Raw genomic sequence first — 23,292 nt, forward strand, 5'->3', positions numbered from 1 at the left:
ACTTGACAGCAGTTTAGCGAGAGCGTGCTGGCTTGACACCAGTTTTAGTGGCATGCATGCAGACAAATCGGAATTAATCATGTAAAGTAAAGCTTCTTTCATTAGTTTGACACCTCTCAGTGTTTGGACAGACTCACTAAGAATGTAAGCGGTTGATTTCTGTGCATAAACTGCTTATGATTATCTTAATCAATATTTGCTTTTCTAATCAGCGAATATGCAAATGTGTTTTAAGCCAACTTCATTACAGGAGAGTAAATTACACACACTTTGATTCAATATTTTTTTCTACAACTCATCATGACTCAGCATCAATTTATCTCTAACCTAAAGTCCCAAAAGATCATCATAACAAAAAGTGACCTCTTTGTTTCTGGGGATAACTGTCGTTCTCAGTGAATTAGAATCAGAATTACACAATGTGACATAAAGAAAATCTTTCTAAAAATTAAAATAGAGTTTGTAGTTGTCCACTTCTATCCAGCCCAACTTCCTCTGCCTGTTACTGAGAGCTCTCTGTTTACAGCCACACCCAAACTAGCTTTAGCAGTGTATCAAAAATGTTGAGCAATGTTTGAGCTATCCAGGTGAATAGTTTGGAACCAGATAGCAGCTCAGACAGAGAAAACGAAGACGTACATGGATCTGTTTGTGTACAAGTGGATTCATCCAAATGGAGTTTGTGACTTCCAGTTGTAACTTCTACGCCGCATCTACAAGCTTATTCAAACTGCGTTTTTTTTTCATCTGCTCCTGATTCTCAACGACTTGAATAAAGAAATACTCAAAATTCAATTTTAAGTATATTTTCTTTGTTTATGCCCTCCATCATCAGAAAAAATATCACAAGAACATGTTAAAAACACCAAAAAAGAAGATTTTCATTGGGGTGGGTCTAAAAGTCCAGGAGGGATTTAGAAATTTCATTTTTTTTATTATCCTTCATTTTTATGATGTAACAGATTAGGAGATACAAAGAGATTTATAGTTAGTCATTTAATCGGGAAAAAATAATATCTGAACTCGTATGCTTTGTTCTGGTATTTTAGTTATTGTTTCTTGGCTTAGGTGTTCTGTGATGTGTGTGTGTCCTTAAACAAAAGCAGAATAGACAATCTGTAAATGTGCAGGATGTTTAAATGTTTACTCTTCACACAGAGGATTTTAAATACCCATAAGCTAAACTGACATGTTGTTTAATGTTATTTCTTTGACAGTGTTAAGGAACTGGACAAATGAAAGAAGGCAAAAGAAAGTTTGAAAATAAAATAATAGAGTCCATGTGTAAATAAATTCCCTTTTAAAACCTTTTCCCGCACTAATTTTTCTATTTCAAAAATGTCATGTTGTGTCTCTAAGACCAAAATATAAAATTTGAATCACAGAAAAAGTACTGTGATGTCAGTAAGACTAAAGGAAGTATTTTTTTTTTTTTAAAAGTAGTGATAAAAATGAGTTCAAAAGTTAAACTACACTTTGCTCACTATTATGGCAAAAGTTTCATAAATATTAATAGACAGCAAGCCAAAGCCAAGTTTTTTATTCTTTTTCCAACCTACAGTTCCTGGCAAGCTTTAATACTTTTTCTAAATTTTCCAAGCAGAAAAAACGGCTGAAGATTTTCCAGGCATCTTATGCAATAAACTTTACTGACTGTAAAATTAACTTCATTTAAAATTAAGTTTTAATCACGTCTGTTGACTTTCACCCTCCAGGGTTACTTTGGAAGGCTCAAACTTCCTTTTTTTATTATTAATATTTTGTTTTTTATTTTGTTCTATTCCTTTAAAACGAGGAGTTTTAACACTTTTATTGTAGAATTGGAATATGGTTTCATTTTCCACCCTGGAGACGAGTTTTTGGTGTTTTCATACCCGCCATGTGGTGCCATTTCCAACCCAGCGTGGCTTTCACACATTTAAAAAGAGAGGATCTCAGAGGACTAAGCTCTTTTTTAGTGAACAACCCACTGGAGTAAACTGTAAGACAATTCACTAAATAAACTGAGCAATGTTTGATTTTGCTTATTTTTCGTATGTAAAGTTCTGACTTGGACTCTCAACGAGAGGCTGGTGAGTGGACGGAAGGGGGGAAGAAAGTGGTGAAAGTGCAGGGGATTAGATTGCATTTACACATCGAAATTTCGTAACAGAGAGTAAGAAAGCAGGTACTTTGATCTTCCCATCGGCCTCAGAAGAGAGCTGTGGTTCGTCTGAAGACTAGAGGAAAGCGGGGTTCTCAGCGCTGTCAGGGGTGAAAACGGCATGAGATGAAAGGCTTTGCCTTAACGGAGGGATTCAGGTAAAATTCTGTCCTCCAGTTTATTCAGGGCAGCCAGGTGTGACTGTGCATTTGGACTCGTGGTTGTTTGATCTAACTGTTTTTTGGGGGTACTTTTAACTTGCATGTACAGAATAAACACTACACTTTATAATTTTAGCACTAAAAATGAATGGAGCAAAGATAGAAATCCTCTTTTTGGTCCACTGACTTTCTTTCTAAAAGTGTAATAAATGTATCAAACCATTTGCTTTAAATCGACGGCTTGATTGCAGCCTGATCTCCAATTTTTGTGAATTCTTTGAAAAAAAGACATCCTAGTTTTCCTAATCTGTGCAAATGTTAAGATTTTCAGTTTTCTACCACTCTTACTCCAGTCAGAACTGGCTGTACCTTCCTAATGAACAGACTGTTTGATGTTGCATCAAAGCCTATGAACAAGTATGCTAAAACTGTAAATACCGCCTTAAGTGATGACTAAAATATACATTTTTTTAAGTAAAACAGTGTAGTTTTAATAGTATTCTGTCAAAACCTTCTTTTTTGTATATAATACTTAAAAATACTGGAACTTACTTCATCACGGTCAAGAGGAAGGTGATAACTCTTCAGATTTACTCATGTTACATAAAAACGTCTTGACTGGTCGAATCGTGCTGCTTTATAAATGATGGGGTGACTGAGTTCAAACCCAACATGAAAGCAGCTCCCCAATCAGATATGTGATCCCCCACGTGTCCCATGATGCACTGCAGCATCCCTGTGCCATTAGTCATGCAACAAGTCTGTCAACAGGTTCTCATCACCCCAGTCCAGTGTGTACGTGTTGTACTGCACGTATGTGTCTATGTGTTTATAGCAAATCCAATTCAATTAGTGCATTCGAGGGGATGATTCAATTAAGGGGCAGTAGGAGTGGTGGGTGGATGGGGGGGGTGTCTGCGTTCACGGCGGCCTGCTGTTGATGGGAGAGAGACACCCAGAGGACACATTTTGTTCTAATGATGTTCTGAGGAGCGGGAATGTCTCTGTTGGCAGCGATGACCCGCCTCAGACGTGAGGTGCTTCACTTCACCTGCCAGAGAGCAGCGCGATCGCACCGTTAAATGCTTCTCGGTCCACCAGGAAGGGGCGTGCAGTGATGAGGTCAGAAGTTCTAGGAGCTTTTCTCTGATTGTTTCAGTCTTCTGGGTCCACTTTGCAGACTTGGAGATCAAATTTACAGCTTGGACATGAGAGGGAAGAAGGAAACCATTAAAGCTAAATGTCACCGTACATACAGTAGCTTTTCTTTGTTGTTGCTGCTGCATTTGTGATTGTCAGTACTTCCTGTTTGAGTCATGTTGGTCCTGCATTTTCATCTAAACCACACATTAGTTTAAATGGGTCAAAAGACTGATATACAAGGCTGAAAAGTCTAAAATGAAGAGTTTGATTAACAGTCTAAAATGATAGAATTACACAACTATCAGGTAAAACTGTTTGGCTGCCATTTGTCAAATGAGCACAAAAAAAAATCATAATTTTTATTGCTGGATCTGTCCTGACTTTTATAGTCGGTAATGTTTGTGGCTAAATATTTTCATTAGGCGCAATGTGTGTAGTTGTGACTCATTCAGCAGTGGAAATGCTGAGTACAGTATGCTGGACACCCACCCACAGACCACTGCCTGCATTTGCTCTTTTTTTGCCTGAGGATGACAGACAATAAAATCCTTCTCTTTCTGAGCACAAACTCGGTAATGTGGCAGACATTAACTTACTTACTTAATTTATCGTAATATTCTTCTTATAATGTGATTTCAAAAAAGTATTTATCTTAATACCTGTCAGGTGTTGGGATTGTTTGTAGGGAACGTCCTCTGAGTCAAAAGTGTTCCGTTTGCTGGTGATTATTTTACAGACAAGTAAAAGCAAAAGAGATGAACAGATCAAACAAAACCTTTTAGTTTTATTGTTTGGCACGGAGCTGTGAATAAAAAAGGGTCAATTAGTGTTGAGACTGTAGGAGGATTCTAATTGGTTATATCTTCTATTTGACAGGAGAAAAAAGCTATTCTCTTTTGGATGTTTTATTCTTAAAGGCATAAAAATGTCAGGATTGTCTCTTTAAAGTGATGAAAATTGTGTTTTTAACATTTTTTGATGACACTTTTCTCATAATGGAGGACATACATGAGGAAAATGTATCTTAAAATTGAATTTCTGAGTATTTCTTTATTCAAATTGTTGTGAATAATAACACACAGCTGAAAAAAGCTTTTAAATGTGATGTAGAAGCTCCTACGGCAAGCCACAAGCTCCTGCTAAGCTCCATTCTGATACATCCAATTGCAGACAAATAGATCCATGTACATCTTTGTTTTCCTCATCTGAGCTGACATCTGGCTCAGAACTGTACGAATGAATAGCTCCGTTATGACTTGGCATTTCTGTTCCACCAGTAATATTAGCCTGGGGGTGTGAGGGTGGTGTAAACAGATGGATGATGGGAAGGGAGTGTGCGCACAGCTCAAACTCTCTGCAATTTTAATGTGAATTTCCAATAAACTAATGCCATTCTGCAGAAACTATGTCCTATAAAACAACAGTTTTTTTAAATTTTGGCAAAAAAATGCATAACCATAATTAAAGACCACCAAGGATTCTTTTACAAAAGATCAAAAGATGATCAGAGTGGCAAGATTGCTGCACTTAATCTACAATCAACAAGAAGTCTTTCTTGTGCAACTTTTTCATGCAAATTTGACTAAACAATACAATTTAAACAAAATATATTGTTCACAATAGCATTTTTTGTCGCTATTTCTCCTGCCAGTACACATAATTCACTCTGTTTTGTGCAGGATCTGCACAGAAGCCAAAGTTGCACTGAAATTACCACAGTTGACCTCTGAAGTAAATCCTCCCACAGAACCCTGGAGTGGATGCAGATCAGGTTTACAGAGGTGATGTTTGAAGATGTCACTTCAAATAATAAAGCGATGCGTTATGTTGACTGAAGGCTGTGAACAAAGCAGGTTTTTGCTAAACTGCAAAGCAAAGACACCCGTCTGGGGAGATTCCAACGGAAAGCTCAGACAAATGTTTGAGAAGAGAGATGGAGAGTCACTCTCTGAACATCCCAAAGCTCTCTGCTTACATAATGTCTCAATGCAGGGATAAACAGAGAATAACAAACCATCTTCTAGTCTACTGTGATTTTTTTAGTTTTGCTAGTATTTGGATGTTTTTTATTCATTTTCTCTGGTTTTCTTATTGTAAAACTGCAGTTTCATTAAAAAAAAAGTTATGAATAATACATTTGGATGTTCCTGTTGATTTACTGTTTTACAGCCACCGAAAAAAATACAGTTTTATAAATAAATAAAATTTAAAATGTTAACATTCCTTTTATTTTACTTTTTAAATGTATTTTTTTAGGTTTATATTATTTTAAAAACAAGTTTTTTTGCTGTGTTTAGATTATTATAATTATCTTTCGTATTAACTTTGAATTTAAAAAAAATATGAACTTTTTCTAATTTGAAAACTGCAACAAATGTTTAACATTTGTGACAATATTGAAAAGTGTTTAAAAAACTTTTTAAATTCAATTTAATTCAGTTTCATTTATATAGTCATTGGGCTTCACACTGGTAACTGTAAAAGACCTAAAGTCAGCCATAAAACATGAACAATAATTTAGACACTCTTTCTCAGTAAGGAAAAACTCCATCCATCCAGATTCCAGGGAAAAAAAAGGAGAAACCTCTCAGATATCCACATGAAGGATGGATCCTCTCCCAGGACAAACAAGTGATGTACCAGGACTGATAAAGAAAAATAATCTAACTCTACAACTACATGTTTAAATAGTGTAGCAGACGGAACTAGAAAAGTTGGGGGGATGGGTGAGCCAGAGGCGAGGTCCACAGGGGGACAGACGATCCACTTGGAATCTGAGAAATGTCCCACTCCCCCGGAGGAAAGTGAGAGCCTGCATGGAGAAATGGCATCAGCTGACTCAGAAGCGGCTCGGAAATATCCTGATAATCGCGGAGGATAATTATCATCCAGAGCAGGTGTTTATTATGAATGAAACCGGCACTTTCTGGATAGAGATGTCCTCCCGCACTTAACTGATGCAGGAGGAAAAACGCACTTTAGTCCTCATAAAAAGTTTGCAGTCTATTGTTCTGGATTAAAAAAAACTATGTTCAGCAATACTTCAATGTTCTTTAATAAATATTTACAAAGCATGTATAGAAGTGTTTTTGAGGAGCATGGATAGGTAATGGACATTCTTCGGCTGCAGGAGGTGGGACGGGGTTTATCCGTATTTGCGGATTCCACGTATTCCCAGAGGTCTCTGGTCCCTAACCCCCGCAAATAAAAGGAAAATACTGTATTTTCATCTCTACGGTCGGTTTAGATACAAAAATATAATCAATAGCGATATTTTCTTGTGAAAAATTGGTTCTATTTTAAAAATTGACTGAATTTTCTCGTCTCAGCGTAACTACCAGGATTTTCGCAGATCGGTCTCGACTCACGCAAAAAGTAGACCAGACGCTGAAACGATCGCTGCACTGTGGGAGTCGGCCGTGGAAGATCACGGCGCTTAGGGTCTAGTGTGAACTACACCATAGGTTAACACAGGCGCGGAATGGAATTGGCCTCTATTCCGCGTGCAGTGTGAACCAGGCGTGAGATGTTGATCGATCAGCTCCTCCTGCCGACGGATTGTGTTTCAGAATCTCACACAGTGCGACTCAAAATCCATTTTTACTTTTCAACTGACTTTAAAAGATCCAGAGAATCACATTCCCCTGTCGTTTTAATCATTTACCTCTCCATTGTGCTGACTGCGCTCTCTGTCCACCTCACTTTTCCCCAGTATTATTCCAGACTTCTTTGTTAATATGCCCCCAATTTGTCTCCCGACTCCCCTTTTCCTTTGTGCTGTAATAGCTTCTCTCCACCTTCAAAAACTGCCCTCCCCAGCTCCGTTCTTTCCCTAAACCCCGATCACATGTAATGGATTCTGTGTCCATCACACGTGATAGGGGCTTCAGCTTCTTCATTTTTCACCTGGGTGTATCTCAGCTTTCTCCCTGCTCCCCATGTGCTGCGCTCACACACCATATACCAAGCAAATGCATTAACATGAGACGGCGCACCACGGAGGCAGGCCTCCTGCATGAGAAACGGTTCTCCACCTCACTTTCCTCTCATGTTTAATGGATGACGTGGGCCTCCTCCGCCATTGTTTGGCGATTCTAATCAGGGTCCTGTCTGGTGAATAATGACAGGGGAGGGCAAAACGCTTCAGATCTTAGCAACACCTGCTGATCAAAGAGTAGTTTGTGGCGACTGTTATGTAACTGTGTTTATTTGCTTGGATGGATGGCCTGAACTTCCTTGTGCACCCGTAGGTCTTTCAAAACCACACGTAGTGGATTCCTGAGAGGAAGATGCACCAGAACTGCAGCTGCATGACAACCTATTTTTAGAAATCTAGAGAAGGGGGCTGCATGGTGTTCGTGCAGAGCGTCTCGGTTCTCGACAAAACTCTGTCGACTGACTTTTGCCGTCTTTGCCACTAACAGCAAGGACTCAAGGAGGAAAAATGTCCTTTTATTGTAGCCGTAGAAAACTGGATGGATGTAAAAGCTCCGGGGAGCTGCATTGTAAACCTGCAAGTTTTCTCTTTCACTAATTGAAAGCTTCTTTTAACGAGTTTGCAGCGTCTGTGTAACAAAATGAAACTTTGGTGAGCTGATTTGCGGCCGTGTTTGATGTGAACTTAGAGCTCGACTGACTGTGATTATCTGATTGTCTCTTTTAGGATCAAATGTGACCTTGAAAAGTGTGTGCACACAGTTTTACATAAGAGCCCCAGAGATAGGAATGACGGAGAATCCAGGAGGTGTTTGAAAGGGGCTTATATTCACCACAGACCTGCTCTGTATGTGACTGAGGGGGTGCACGTGGGAGCTGTTTGCTTGCTTGGTTGGACGGGCTTTAATAATAGAAGATGCTGCCGGGGAGGAGGCACACGCCCGTAGATTACGCCGCGGTCAGGGGACTCTGCAGCACAAATATGACTGCTTTGTATCTGTCTTCCTCTCTGTTCATTATTCCTGGTGGGGTCTTTAGCCTGACTAGACCACAAACCAGAGGGAAGTTTGCCACAAATATGGGAACAAAAAAGTAGGTTACAGCAATTAACTCGTGATTTTTCAGGTTAAGGATAAATATAAATGTTTGCTCAGGTTACAGTAAATAGTTTTTTGTTCAGCTGAACAGTTACATAAGACTGTTACTGTCAAATCAACAGCTAATTATATGACTTGATTAAAACAGTTATTCAGGCTGATTATGCACATTTTATTGATGAATCACTATGATTGTTATCAAAATGTGATGGTTAGTGGAAATAAATTTACATGTTTTTTCAAACAAAAAGAGTGTGTGGAAGCTATTATTTTTAATGTGTTTGGAATTTTAATAAATTGTAATTGTTGCGATTCCTTCTGCCAGTAAGATTTTATTGTTTCTATATATGGAATAAAACAGAATACAATAAAATACAATAGTTATATATAGATCAGATAGATAACAAATAACACGAAAAATACACTTAAAAAAGATAAAATGCTGTCATGGAAAGTAGATTTTAACAGGAAAAAACACAGGGGACCAAAGAAGAGTTTTTTAAACACCTTGTTTAATAAGAAACTCATTTTTTTGGTCAAAGTTGTTGTCTTCCTGAAACAGTAGGAGTCAGCTTTATGTTAGCAGGACAGAGTTAGTCCTGCAGTGTAGCCGCAACGCAGAGAAATCGATCGTTTTAGAGCATTAATTTGAAAACGCTAAGGTCACTGTGCCACTAATCAAAATATAACAAACTTCCACTCCACACAGCAACAAAAACCGCAGGTTCAGCAAAACGTGACACGTTCAGCCATGTGTGAAGTTCACCGCCGTTCTAAACAGCTTAAGACACAACTTTTACAAAGTCAGTTGAAACAAGGCTAGCTTTTCTGAACTTTTCCAAACCCAATTCTTTAGGGAAATTAGTGGTTTGTGCATATAAATATGTGGAAGTGAGAGCATAATTTACTTTATATTTTAATATTCTTCTGTGTCTATAAAACCAGCTCATTAGAATACAATGTCCTGCTGAAGATCCTTGTGTTTTCACACTTAAGTGCAACTTTGACAAATGTTTCTCGATTGAACAAAACACAAATCCACAATGCCAACCTCTGACCTTCACAACTTTTGATTATGTTTTATTATTTAAATAATTCAGATACTTGAAAAAGAAAATGTTTCGGATAAAACTTAAATAAAAATTAAAATGCCCTAAAGGAACTGTAATAAATGGTAACTATTGCAGTGTGGAGTCATGTTTGTTAGAGCACACAACCCGACTGAATACAGATGCACAGTGTTTAGTGTGACTACAATTGTTGCAATACACAAACAAGGTTACAAAAGTTCAAATTAAACTTAAACCAAAACATAAATGAATTTGCAACAGTAAATCTAACAGAAAAATCCATCACAAATCAAGAAGGAAGATTTATCCGAGAAAATCTGAGTGATCAAATAAAGAGTCGATTAATCACATAAAAAAGATCAGGAGAGTGTAAATAATAGCAAATTATTTAGACTACAAAATGTAATTAATGGTAAATGTTAGGAGGTGTAACATTTTGAAAGATTTTTTTGCCAGACTCCTTAAAATAAAAAGTAAAAAAAAAAGTCTCAAAATGTAATTGTGTGTCAATGTAAATCAATTTTTCACACAAAAAAATCTAGAAAAATATCTTGGCATTGTTTTAGTTTTAATTTAGCTCAAGCAGAATCTGCTGCTTTTGTCCAACATCTAGACCAGTTTCATCACCTTCCTCCATTGATCAACACAGGCACTGTAACATATTAGTTACTTGTAGTGAATTCAAAGCAGCATAGTGAAGTTTCATTAAAGCAATTTTTATTTCCTTTTAAGGGAGAAAATAATTTTCTCTTTTATTAAATATTTTAACACCACTGGTAAATTCTAAAGAGGTTTTGACATATTTTTATAACCATTTGGCACAACGTTGTATTGCACTAAATAATCATAGTTTGACTGTCTGATAAGCCTGCACAATAAATTGCAAATTGATGCCATATGAGTATGGATACACATATCACAAAATATTGCATAAATTGCAATAAATGGTTACTTTAAATGTGAACACAAGCTAAACAATCTTATGACTTCTTGAAGTATTGAATTATTAAAAAAACATCTTATGCATTTGACCAATTGGATAGGCCCCCTTTAAATGACGACTCCTATGTAGACGAGGGTCATTTGGAGTATAATTTATGTATTGGTTATTTTTTGTTTAACTTTGTGTTCGTGTATCACAAGTCATACAATAATTGAAAAATTAATGACTAATATTGCACATCGCGAGTTTTCCTCAAACTTTCAAAATTTGGTCAAATAAAATAAAATAAAATAAAAAAAATAAAAAAATTAAATAAAATAAAACAAAATAAAATAGAATAAAATAAAATAAATAAAAATAAAACTTAAACTAAAAATAAATTTAATTAAATCAAACTTTGTAAAAATAAAAAAAGTGCATTTCATGCTATACAGTACAAAGCCCTTTTCAGTTGAACCCAAGAAGACAAAACCATTTTTCTGAATTAAAACCAACCCACCCCTTTGCTCTCCTCCTTCCACTGACACACACCATGACGTCACACACAAAGAGTACAGGCATAAAAGCATGAATGCAACTATAAGAGCCTTACAGCTGGTACAGTTGTAATGTGTAACAATAGGTTCCTGTAGGATGGTGTTGCTGAAAAAAACCCAAATGATGGAATGAAAGAATGAAAGGAAAGAAGAATACTTTAAATGAACTGAATGAGCTACAAGACTGAGGCGGGTGAAAAAATGTCCAAGAAGCCAGGAGAGACCACAGCTTGTGACCACGACAAAGTGGATCAAAAGGGACCAGAGGGAACAAAGCACATAGAAAGACCCCCCCCCCCTCACGCTCACTGAGAGGTGAGATAACAAGGTGAATCTGGTGAGTTAAGAGAGACAGGAGGAGAAAACTATGAGAAGTTTTTATAAATGAGACCACATTACAATAAAAAGTATAAAAACTTCTATTTTTCTAGAAATAGATAATAATAAGTAAACATCCCTGTACGTTCAAGGTCCTCTGCAAGTATTAACATCCACCAACTCAAACTGAAGTCACACAGAGGAGTTTACCTAAAATACCGCTCACTCTGCTTCCTTATGCTGTCTCACTTTCTCACTCTTGGCTAAGACTGGCTGAACATGGGAGATAAAACAGCTTCATCTTAATCTGTGGGTGGCACAAGTCTACAAAGAAGCCAATTAGGATTATGATTTATAGTTCCCATGCCCTTTTCTTCTTTCTCCTCTTCCCTTGTCTGTCGTCTCTCACTCATCCCTCCTCTCTACCCATGAATTAATGTCTTTATGTGTATGGTGTGTGTTTGCCCCCACAGAGCAGCGCGAGCGTTTGGAGAGTACCTGTCCCACACGCACCCTGAAAACCGAAACGGATCAGGTCAGCGTCTCTGTCAACCTGCCATTTGTCCATCCCTCTCTGCTGTTCTGTGTACTCCTTTGAGGTTTTAATCCTTCCTCCACCTGCTTCACCTCACTCCCTTTGGAAATGCCAGGCTGTGCTCACTGGTGTGTCACCATGATAACTGTTGAAAGATGATTACATTATCCTGTGGCATCCTGCGCTTGTTCTCGACTTTTCCCCTTTCTCTGTTTTTCTCTCTTAGGGCAACGTTTACCAGTCATTTACCTTTCCTTTTTTCCATCTCTTTTTTTCTTACATTCTAGCTCATCTTCTGTGTGAAACGTTGGTTGGTTCCGATCCAGAAGCACCGAGTGACACGATTGGCCCCAAGGATAGCGAGCGCCTCCCTCCTTGCTCCACCATCAAGGGCTGTGAGGACAAACAGGAACCCAGAATAGTCAAAGAGAAGCTGGCCTTGCTCCAGCCTCCTCCCCCATCTGTCACCCTTCCTACCAAGCCTGAGCGCCTCTCCCTTGAACGCAGCTTTTCAACAGAGGAAGATCAGCAGAAGTCGGTGGAGTGCACTCTGCAACCCGCCCGCGTCTACACCATCACCACCCAACACGGTATGTTGATGAGCAGCGGCAGGGGAAGCAAGGAGAGCCTCGAACTGGACGTCCTGAAGGAGAAGTCGGCGAGCGGTGGGGTAGGGTCCAAAGGTGGTTCAGTCCAAGCCACCACCTCCTCGGCCTCCTCATCGCCGATCCAGTACCACTGTACGGGCAGCGGTCGTGGCGCCAGCAGCTGTGGCGGCAGCCACCACCACGGCAACCATCACCAACACCACCATGGAAATCACCACCACCACACCCTGCACGGCACCACCCCACCATCAAACAGCGGAGGGAGCGGCATCGCGACCGGAGGCAGCAACCAGCAGCAGATGAGTGCTGCGGGGCCCCACTCCCATCATGCATCGCATCACCACACCCATCACCACCATCACCTGTCCCATCCGCCTCTGCAGACTTCTATCAGTGCCCACAATATCCGCAGCTGGGGCGAGAGCGGGAAGGGCGAGGCGGAGTGCAGCGGCCTGGCTTGTGACGCGTGCAGCAGTGCTCCCTCACGCAGCCAAGGCTCCCTGGATCTGGAAAACACGACCAGAGAGGCAGGCAAGCAGCACCGACGCCTAGAGCGGATGTGGAGTGTGGACCGGGTGACTGGGCTGGAGAGAGGTGAGAGGGTGGAGGACACAGAGGAAGACAGAGGCGCTCCAATCCTTTCAGGGGGCAGACTGGACCAAAGAAGAAATAGTTTTAGAATAAAACATCTCTTACTTATTGTGGTTCCTAATGTTTTATATTTGAATACAATAAATCCCTCTTTATAGCTGTAAGTTTGTAAATCAAACATCCTTTTTAAGGCCCACGATATGAAGTTAGATTTGTTGCTAAAAAATAATTTTACTCCTATCACAAGTACACACCTTTTATTGCAGACGGGCAATATTTTAGCAAATAATCTAATTTCATACATCAAGGTCAAATTCTTAACTTATTTAGAACGCAGTGTTGCCAGATAGAGTCATGGTTTTCCAGCTCAAAAGTCATCTAAAATCTGACTAATCCCACAAACGCCCAAAGGTTAATCAGTGACTAATTGGCTGTAAATAGCCATAACTAATTAATTAATAATCATTAGTTTCTACTTCACATTTTTATCCAAAGTCTAACATTGAGACATGTCTTAAATAATGTTACATTCATGAGAATAAAACAAAATAATTGACTCCTTTCAAAGTTTATTAACAACCAGAGGAGATGAAATGAGCTCACATTTTCCCCTCTTTTTTGGAATAAAAGTATAATAACAATGTTAAGACTTAGATAGAGTCAGTGTTAATAATGTATAAAAAACTAATAAAGTGTTAAATTATTAATATATGCTGACTAGATTAAAGGCATCCACTCAATCCTCTACATGGGATTGAGTGATCTGCATTAAATTGTGCTCGGTGCTGCATCATCTCACAGCTTGTGCTGTAATTGGACAGAAAATTTGCAAAATACAGAAACTTTGATTATAGAAATTATGAATATATTTAGAATATTATATATAAACAGCATTTATAAAACAGAATAGTGGACACTTATATTAAAGTGACTATATCTTTCTGAAACACATGAGCCAGTGCTAAACTTTGTGAACTCTCTGGCCTGTTTTTGTTCAAAAGCTGCATATTGTCATCAAATTTTAAAACATTGTGATTAATAGTGATTAATCACAACACATAAGTGTGATTAACCCTTTAACATCGGAGCTCCAGTTTTTATGTTCTTTGATTTACTGTAACTTTTCAACCGTAACACAATCTTGTTTTGCTAACGGTTGTAGTATATTCAAGAGTTTGTGTTTATGCGTCACCGGCGACACCTCAGGTGTTAAAGGGTTAATCTGATTTTTTTTATTCATTGGTTGATAGCACTAATTAGAAATAAGCGTTCTAAATGTACTTTTTTAAATGGGATTTCCTATTGTGATTATTCATAAATAATAAGTGGCCGTAAAATACTGTAACTTAAAAAAAAATAAAAATAAAAAAATAATCCAGATTAATTGTGATTCATTTTTCTCCAGTTTAGCGATTATTTCGTAAATGTTTTTAATCGATTCCCGGCCGTTGTAAAAGCATCACTCTTTCAGCTTTGAACACAAATGTAAAATAAGTGTGGGTGATGACTTATTATAGCCACACTTAAAATATTTGTTCTTCCATGTGGTAACATTCCAGTTTTACAATTAGCCTTTTAAATAGGTGTGACCAACATTACAATTTACCCTTAGACGCACTTAAATACAATGTAGTAATGTCTCGTGATGTCATTTGACCATATTACATGCGGCTAACAAGAATTCCCATCAGCTTTTGTGTTTGGTCGCACGTTAAATCAAATATGTCCTTTTATATTTTAATTTTAGATGCAAGAGTGATGAAAGGTGGGCCACCGCCTCACATATCTCGTCTGATCGCACGCCACCAGTTGAAGAAATGAGACATAAAAACAGGCGAATTCACTGCCCTAATTACAGCATGTCCACCTGCCCAGAACAACTTTTGCCCACAAAGTCAGAATCAAAACCGGCCAATTGGGTGGGAAACCGTCTAACCTGGCAACGCTGTTTGTAAGAAGGCAACTTCTTGTATATTATTTGAAGGGATTAAACTACAAAAAAGTTAAATTTAAGTACTACTTTTGAGAAAATCTAAAAAAGTTTTTTCTACTTCAAGGTTTTTGACTTTTTCTTTGTATCTTAAGTATGATATTATGTTATATGTTAACATTAAACGGTTATATCACTATAAAAAATACAGTTTTAGATTTCTATAACTGACTACTTTTTTTGAATATTTAAGCATTGTAAACATTTTCCACCTTGTACTGTCAAACTGTCAACAAATTATTAGCATTTTCTTGATCTCACAGCTAAACCTTACAATTCATTCGACAGAAAAAAACGGGTTTTGCTTCAGGAAAAGCGAAGACGCTTTCAATCTATTTCTTCTCAGGTCTGGTGGGGATTGAGGGATTGATGTTGGATGTGACGTGGTGTACTTCTGATTCTTTTGTCTCCCCGTCTCTCCTCTGCTGTCACTTCCTTTGTGTCTCCCTCTCTCCATATGTGGAGTGGTGGACTGTGCAGTGCCAGTGATCTTGGTGGCTTTGTACCTTTTTCCTTTAGCCAATGAGGCCCATGGAACTAGTAAAATTTTCCTTTTTTTAACTTTCTCTTGAACTCATGTTTCCTCTCTAATTGCAGAAGACAGTAACTGGTTCCCGAAGGAAAACATGTTCACCTTTCAGACAGCCACAACAACCATGCAGGCGTGAGTTTCCCAGCTTCATGCGAACACTTTCAACACAAAGCTTGCACTCATCCTTTCTAATGTCTTTAGTGTAAAAAAAGCACTAAACAAACCATAGCTGTGTTTTATACCTTTACTTAGAAAATATTTCAAACATGCAAACCGTTTTGCCAGCCATTAGTGTTGTGCTTTGGTTTTTAAATTGACTTCCAACCTTGCAGGCTCCCGTCATTTGCATTTAAATAAAGCTGCAAATACAGTATTAATCACAGCCTGTCTGAGCACAAAACTTTAGATGATGATTATTTTAGCGAGTCATTATTTATTTAGGAAAAAACTAAGTAAAATCAAGAAAAAAAGTGAGCACCCCTCTTTAGACGTAAAGCTATCAAATTTTCATGCTGTCAGGTACAGCGGTGGAAGAATGATGGTTTGGGATTTCTGTGTTTAGGAGTATTATGGAGTCATTTATCAGAGTCTAGACCTTATTCAGGGAATTTGCTTTAACAAAACAATAATTACTTTATAATATATGCTGCTGCCCAGAAGGTTAGAACCTGAAATGTTGTTTTTTTTTTCCCCTTAAATTATAGAATTTTGAAAAGTAAAATTACTCCTCCTTTATGGACAACAGGGTGCATTTTACAAATAAATATTTGCTTTTTTTCCTATTTCTTGGAAAATATGATTTAGCAAATGATCAAATTCAAGACAGGAAATTGGAGCAGTTACGGTAATTAATTTGACTTTTTTACTTGAAAGCAGTGTTGTGGCTCCATTAAAGGTTCTGACAACCAAAAAAAAACAAACTAATTATGTGACGCTATTGTCTCGCTTTAATTTACTCATAGATTTTCTGTTTATTACATGTAAAAAGATGCTGATGAGCGTGTCATTGAATAATTAGGAGTCTACCAAATACATAAAATGAAAGCTGTGGAGTATAAATGTATTCAGCTTGTAGTTCACACACCGGAACACAAACAAAGGTGTTAAACCAAATATTAAACAAATGTCACATGCCTGTGAGGGTAAATAAGACTGTCCTCTGCATTGAAGTTCTTTCAGTATCTCACTATGAGGGTGAAATGAGATTTTGTGTCAAGATCGCCTGCAGCTGTAAAAGATTTCTCAACTGACAGAACCAATTCACATCAATATGCAGAGTCTCCAGCAGCTTCCTGTGATCTGTTTCTGTCATCACTTTCATTTTATCCCTTCCTGAATTGCCTGTTTTGCCTGCTTTGCCTTTAGCCTTGCATTAGATACTCGTTTAGATCACAAAACGTATCCTCGACTAGCGTCCTTTATCGCCTCCTGCTCCATCAGCCGGTCGTTGGGCAGAACAGCAGCAGCGTGGAAACAGTAGATGACTTTAATTTTTTTTTATATAAGATCAAATATGAACTAATTCTTTCTTTTCTTCTCCTTTTGTTGCATTCTGACTAAACTGGGGGCCCTCAAACAGAATATCGTAAGTATTCCTCTGTGCATCCTTTTCCTTCATTTCCAAAGCCCATTTCACTCTTGTGACAAAGTATCAAATATGCATGAACCAAAATAAAACATTACAAGTTAAAACCAAAGTATATGACCCAAGACATAAACACACCCTACTCACCTGACCCTTTTAATTCACATTAAAGGAAGGAAGAACACTTTATTACTTGATTTACCTAAAAACGAAGAGCCCAAATCCCTTGTAAACCACTGCAGTTGAATGAGGGCCAAGCTGAAGTGCAGAGAAGGTCATTTGCATGTTGGCCAACCTAAACTCTGCCAGATCCTGCAGCAGCTGTGACACACACACACAAACTGCCCTATCTAGGACAAAGAAATAAATGGTTTGACATAAGCAATTTTGGCTATTTGCGGCAAGCGTCGTAGCTCCACTCCATAGCAGTCCTAATTATCATCACACTCCCTCGACTTTAGCTGCATTTAGAGGTGAGAGAAGGAAATGTTTCTTATTGATAAGAAAACATGTATTAAAATATTTTCTAAAGTACTTATAAACAATAAGAGCACGTAGGAACTGGTAAAATAAATCAATGGGTTTTTTTAAGCCCAAAAACTAAAGTTGGCATTTTTATAAAAGTTTTTTTTTTTTTTGGTTGAAGTTTGGAAAACCAAAGAGTTTAAAGGAGAAACAAATCTAAACACATTTTCTGTGTCTTAATGTCCATCCCTCTATTGGGATGCACAATATAAAAACAAAAAACTTCTTGAATCCTCTGAGTATAAAACAGTATAAAACTTACATTTCAAATTCTAACCAACTGAAGTTGCTACATGTCAGTGTGTCATGCAGGCTGGTCAGTATCTCTAATAATCATCATAAAACAAGGAAGATAAACTACAGCAGTGATTTTTTGTGTGTGTGTTCTCTGTGCAGCAGAAAGCTCCAGAGGCAACAGAAATCCCCAGTGTTCTTTGTGACGACACCTGTGTGTATTTGTGGAAATTGAGTGACTTCACAGTTGCAGTAATCATAGATGGGCATGTTGGCACCACTTTCTAACTACTTCCCAAAGGAGGACAAGCTCCTTTGCATATTTGTCTTATCATGTTATTGGAACGTAGCCCCTCTGTAATCTTAAAAAAATGTTATCTCAGATAATACGCAGTACTGCAAACTGCAATAAAAATGTTCTTACTGCTTGTTAAATTATTTTTAATTGCTCAATTAAAACATTTAGGTTTCTTAACCTGAAAATTACAAGCAGTTGGCATTTAAGTTAAAAGCACACTAGTCTTTGACCAAAAAAAGTGCTGAGCAACATTTTACCATCTTAGACATATTTTGCAAAAATCCACAAGAAAATAAATAGACTACAAATATTTCAAAATTAATTAAATGATAAGAAAAAGCTCATTTCTCTTGGGTGAATGAATCTGATGGTCGGGTTTTCCCTCAATGCATGACAAATTATATTTTTCAAACTGGAAGTTTTCAACCTTCAAACTTTGTCTTCAGTTGTGATAAATGTGATTTACGGAGCTGTTAATAACAGTTGGATGTGTTGAGGAAACACATTCAAAGTGATGCATCTCGCACCGCATTTGTACTTTGACTCATAGTCCAGCATGAATGAGGAGAGAGCAATTTCAGAGATTTGTAGACCGCATCTCGTCTTCTGACCTTAAGTTAAACCTCTTGTTTAAAAGCAACAGGTTAAATGCTAAGTGTTTAGATAAATAAAATGAAATAAACCAAATGTGAGTATGCCAAAACTCCAAAAACCATTGAGAATTAAAGTTTAACATGTCATTTAAAATCATATTACAGTCGTTTGCTTCACATGTGCACACAAGAACAGTAAGAAAAAGTTGAGTTTGTGATATGACTCGACTGTCTGGTGAAAATCTGCTCCCTACTTAGCCTAAGAGCCCATAAACCCTGCAGCTGAACAGCACGACACAGTCAAGCCGGTCTTCTCCATCTCTCATCTCTTTAATGCCGGGCCACATACTGCCAGGGCTTTTTTTGTGGGAGAAAAAAAGAATAAAGAACCGGATTTAAGAGAAGTGTTTAGAGATTGGAAGTGTCCCCCTGTTTGGCTGTACTTATGCCTTTTTTTTAGATAACGCTTTGCTGTTGCTTATTTACAAGGTATGGAGTCAAAGTCAAAGATCTGCTCAGTTTCTTGAGATCTACTGCAGTGTTAATCGGTTTAAAATATTTGTAATTATTTCATCTTTTTTGTATTTTCTTAAAGTAAAGGACGTTTTTAAAATAAAATGATATAAGTATATTATAAGTCACATCAGGTAAAAGAGAATTTATTTGTTGCTTATGCAGAAAGCTTCGCTTTAGCTAAGATTCAAACATAATTTTTTTTCAACAAGTCCATTTTTAAATGCACTAAACTGAAAGGCTCATGAGAGACAGAATGAGACTTTGCTGAACTTTGAAGAGTAATTGCTTCCCTAACAAGTTCAGAAACAGCCCCTCTCAGACCCAGATGCTCCTCCACAAAGAGGCAGATGGTAAATGTGACACCAGGCAGTACATCTCAGTTCCTTTGACATCTCAGTGTCATCCATCTGCAGTGTCAGCGCCATTAACACTGCATGTTACTTCATCTGAGTGATTTATCTGAGCACGAGAAATACTGGAACAAATTGTTGAGTACAGTATTTAGGCCAATTTATTTACAGAACTGAGTAATTTATAATTGAACATCACTTAATGCTGCAAAATGATATCTTCATACAGACATGTTTTCATGTGCTGAGCTTCTTCGGCCACTCTGAGGTGAGAATTAGAGCTCCAAAAACACATTAAATGAATAAATTAATATATGTCAAAAAAGAAAAACAAAACAAGACACAAGAACTGAACTGGATAACAACCACAACACTCCAAGTACAGGTAGTTCCATCTTTTTTGGCAGGAACTCTAAAGCTGAAAGCAGCCATTTACTCTCTTATAGTACGACCGTGTCTCACCTTCACCCTAACACCTGATTTATACAGCACAGGGATTCGTAAGTGGTTGGGCCACAAGGTCAGTGGAGGGGAATCGCCACAATTGCTGCAAAATGTGATACCGCCTGATGACGTCATCCAAGACGGGATTTTCGAACCATTTAACCTCTACTTATTTTGAGCGATCAGAATTCATGATGGTGGAGTAAACTCGATCCAGAAATTTGTCATTTCACAGTGTTGAAGACAAGTCCACTATTACTGCACTCTAAATACATCCTCACTCAGTTACAAAGAAATAAAAAACAACATTTTCACTGCATATTTACTTTCTAATCCAACTATAACTCTTATTAAGATATGGAGTTGGTAGCAAATCATTTCAAGTTTAACTTTTTTTTTAAGTTATTTGGTATGTTGAGGCTTTTAAAATACAAAAAACCCTAATGTTCCACCTACTTTGTGATATCTGCACCATAAACTCACCACAAACGTATTTATACATAGGTGATGTGAGCATCTTCAGAAAAAAAATGCACATTAAAAAAAACAAGATTTATATGTATAAAAAACAATTTCAAAGATCCTTACAAAACTTTTAAAATAAATGACCAAACAACAAAAACTCTGAAGACAATCGCGTCATTGAAATTGATGCGATGGCTGATTGTTATGCAGAACAAACTGGCCATTACTCACACGTGCATGTTGTATAAATGTTTGCTACAACCTATCCCGATGGCAGCATGCCTGTAGAAGAAACATGCTTGAGCATTATGGCTCTACAGGCTCACCAAGCAATCTATTTTGTGCAGTCCAGCTCCAGCTCCATGTCTCTTACTGGTTTGACCATTTTTCACCAGACAGCCAGTATGCACCCATAAGGGAAGCTTTACATGATGATATTTAGCAAGACCGCATTTACTCTTAACTTAGCAATTTTTCTCATTAAAGATACAAAAAAGCTACCAAGCCGTTAGTGATCATCCATAGAATAATGTTATTTATATCTATGGAGTTTCATCATTCCTGCCACCTCGCTTACCGAAGCAAACACTACGTTGGCACTATTATAAATGTGTTAGATTAAAAAATGTCATAAGTTTCATTTAGGATATGTGTCTTTGTCAGGTGTTTGATGTTAAACTCTTAAAAAAGCAGTTAGTGTAACCATGTGACTGAATATCTTTATTCTGCAGGAATAACCTCCAGTAGATATCCACACTTCTAACCATTTAATTAAGGACGCCATTCTTAATATTGTATACTTCATTGCATTAAATGATATGGCTTAATAAACTCATTAAAAAAAAAAAAAATATATATATATATATAAGTATATTTTAATTCAGTGCAGGAATGGGTTGATTGGCAAAAGGCCTTAAAACTAAATAAGAAGGGTTATGATTTTACTCCTCTTTTTATCTAACCCTTAATAATCTTATTACTTTTGTTTGTTCAGTCATGAACATTTTCAGACTGTTAACACATGCAGAAGGCCTGAGTTTGACATATTTAAGTGTAGTTTAATATCTCTATTTATACAGGTTTAGAGAAGCGCTTTGATGAGTTTTAGTTGGGGGTCAGGGGTCAGTGGGTTCCAAGTTAAACGCTCTACTGACCTTCCAGCGGCGAAGCAAAAACGAAGAGACAGCAAAGATTTTTCTTTTTATCTTTAATGCTGCCTCTATATTTATGAGTTTCCTTACTGCCGGATAAACATACTTCCCACTCACACACAACCACATGCCGAGATCATCAATTATGAGTGTTGCCTGGTTGCATGGCGTAGTGATACTGTGTGTAGCAGGGACATGGGAGGGGCTCATGAAGATAAAAGGATTTTTCTCAGGAGCTCTTGCATAGAACATGATGTCAGGATCAGGTTTATCTTGGAGGGGGGAAAAAAAAAAATCAACTCTAAGCCTTAGTTGGTGTTTAAAATGCTACGTTTAATATTGTATGGAGGATCGTAATGATAAACCCAAGGAGTTGTTGGTTGATAGACACCAGCAATTAAATTTTAATATTGCGAGACAGAAAGCCTTCTCCAGCAATGTGGGGCACAGCGGGGTAAAATGAGCCGCTGCGCTCCAGCCCCTCGTGCTGTCAGATGAAGTCTCAGGCGCTTTACGTATAGCTGTGTTCATCCAAGTATTCCACCACAGCAGAAGTGCAGGAAAAAAGAGTTTGGTGAACTGCAACAGTTTTTTTTACAAAATGTAATAAATTCTAAAAAGCTACATATTCCATGATTATTGGTAAATACATGAAGTCTGATGAAGTTAGTCCATCCTATGGTGCCCAATTAGCTGGAATGAAACACACATCTATAAATGCAACTTCAAAACATAGCAAAGGTTTCAGTGCATCTACATTTATAGTAAAACATATCTAGCAAGTGTAAAAAAAACCTTAAAATATGTTATAAAATCCACAATTGTTATATATCAATATAGAGAGGCAGCATGCGCTGCAAACAGCTTCAACTCAAGTCTCGTGGGTCGCAACTGTCATGAATCAGTCTGTTTTTCCCTCAGACCACCAGAGGGGGCCATCACCTGAGTTCTAAATCTCTCCTGAGCCTCATCTTCACTCCATTTCCCATAAGCCTCTGCCTGCCATTCCCAGACCTCACCAGCTGTCCCTCATTCAAGCAGTCACCACAAACATTTATAAGGAGGCTTCAGGCTGTGCTCAGGTGCGAAGTCTTGTTCTGGTTTATTCCTCCAATTCTGAGCATTACCTCCTTCACTCCTGTTCCTGTTTAAGCCTGCCTCGACCCCAGCCTGTCTTTGACCACCAATCTGCCTCAGCCTATGACAAACTCCTCGCCGTTCCTGACCTCTGCCAAGTTCACCATGTCTTACCCAAGCTCCTTAAATAAAAGACTGCATATGGATCCATCTGACTCTGACTCACTGTTACAGCGACACGTGAGATTTGAGTCATGACCCACAGGCGTGAGCTGTGACCAACAAGTCGGCTCACCAAAGCTTTGATCAGAGAGCCTTTGACATGGGTTCTAGTTATTTCCATGATATTTTCTATACTATAGTCCCAAATCTTATGGGTCGTGGCCCACGAGATTTGAGTCACGACCCACGAGACATGAGTCAGGTGAGCCACCGGAAGTAGGTTGCTTCT

General features: G+C 37.9%; 1 protein-coding gene across 7 annotated transcripts in view; it reads left to right on the forward strand.

The window, feature by feature from the left end:
- LOC112163095 (NMDA receptor synaptonuclear signaling and neuronal migration factor) overlaps positions 1-23,292 on the forward strand; it is a 43,378-nt gene that overhangs the window by 1,962 nt on the left and 18,124 nt on the right. For 5 of the 7 annotated variants that reach the window (XM_024299254.2, XM_036214484.1, XM_036214485.1 and 2 more), the window contains exons 2-5: positions 11,821-11,882; positions 12,170-13,084; positions 15,669-15,735; positions 17,183-17,188. In XM_024299254.2, the coding sequence (XP_024155022.1) occupies positions 11,821-11,882; positions 12,170-13,084; positions 15,669-15,735; positions 17,183-17,188 (1,050 nt within the window). The remainder of the gene's footprint in view (positions 1-11,820; positions 11,883-12,169; positions 13,085-15,668; positions 15,736-17,182; positions 17,189-23,292) is intronic. The other 2 variants (XM_024299251.2, XM_036214486.1) reach the window with 2 other exon arrangements.

The sequence above is a fragment of the Oryzias melastigma genome, linkage group LG12 (genome assembly GCF_002922805.2).
Source record: "Oryzias melastigma strain HK-1 linkage group LG12, ASM292280v2, whole genome shotgun sequence".
Lineage (NCBI taxonomy): Eukaryota > Metazoa > Chordata > Actinopteri > Beloniformes > Adrianichthyidae > Oryzias > Oryzias melastigma.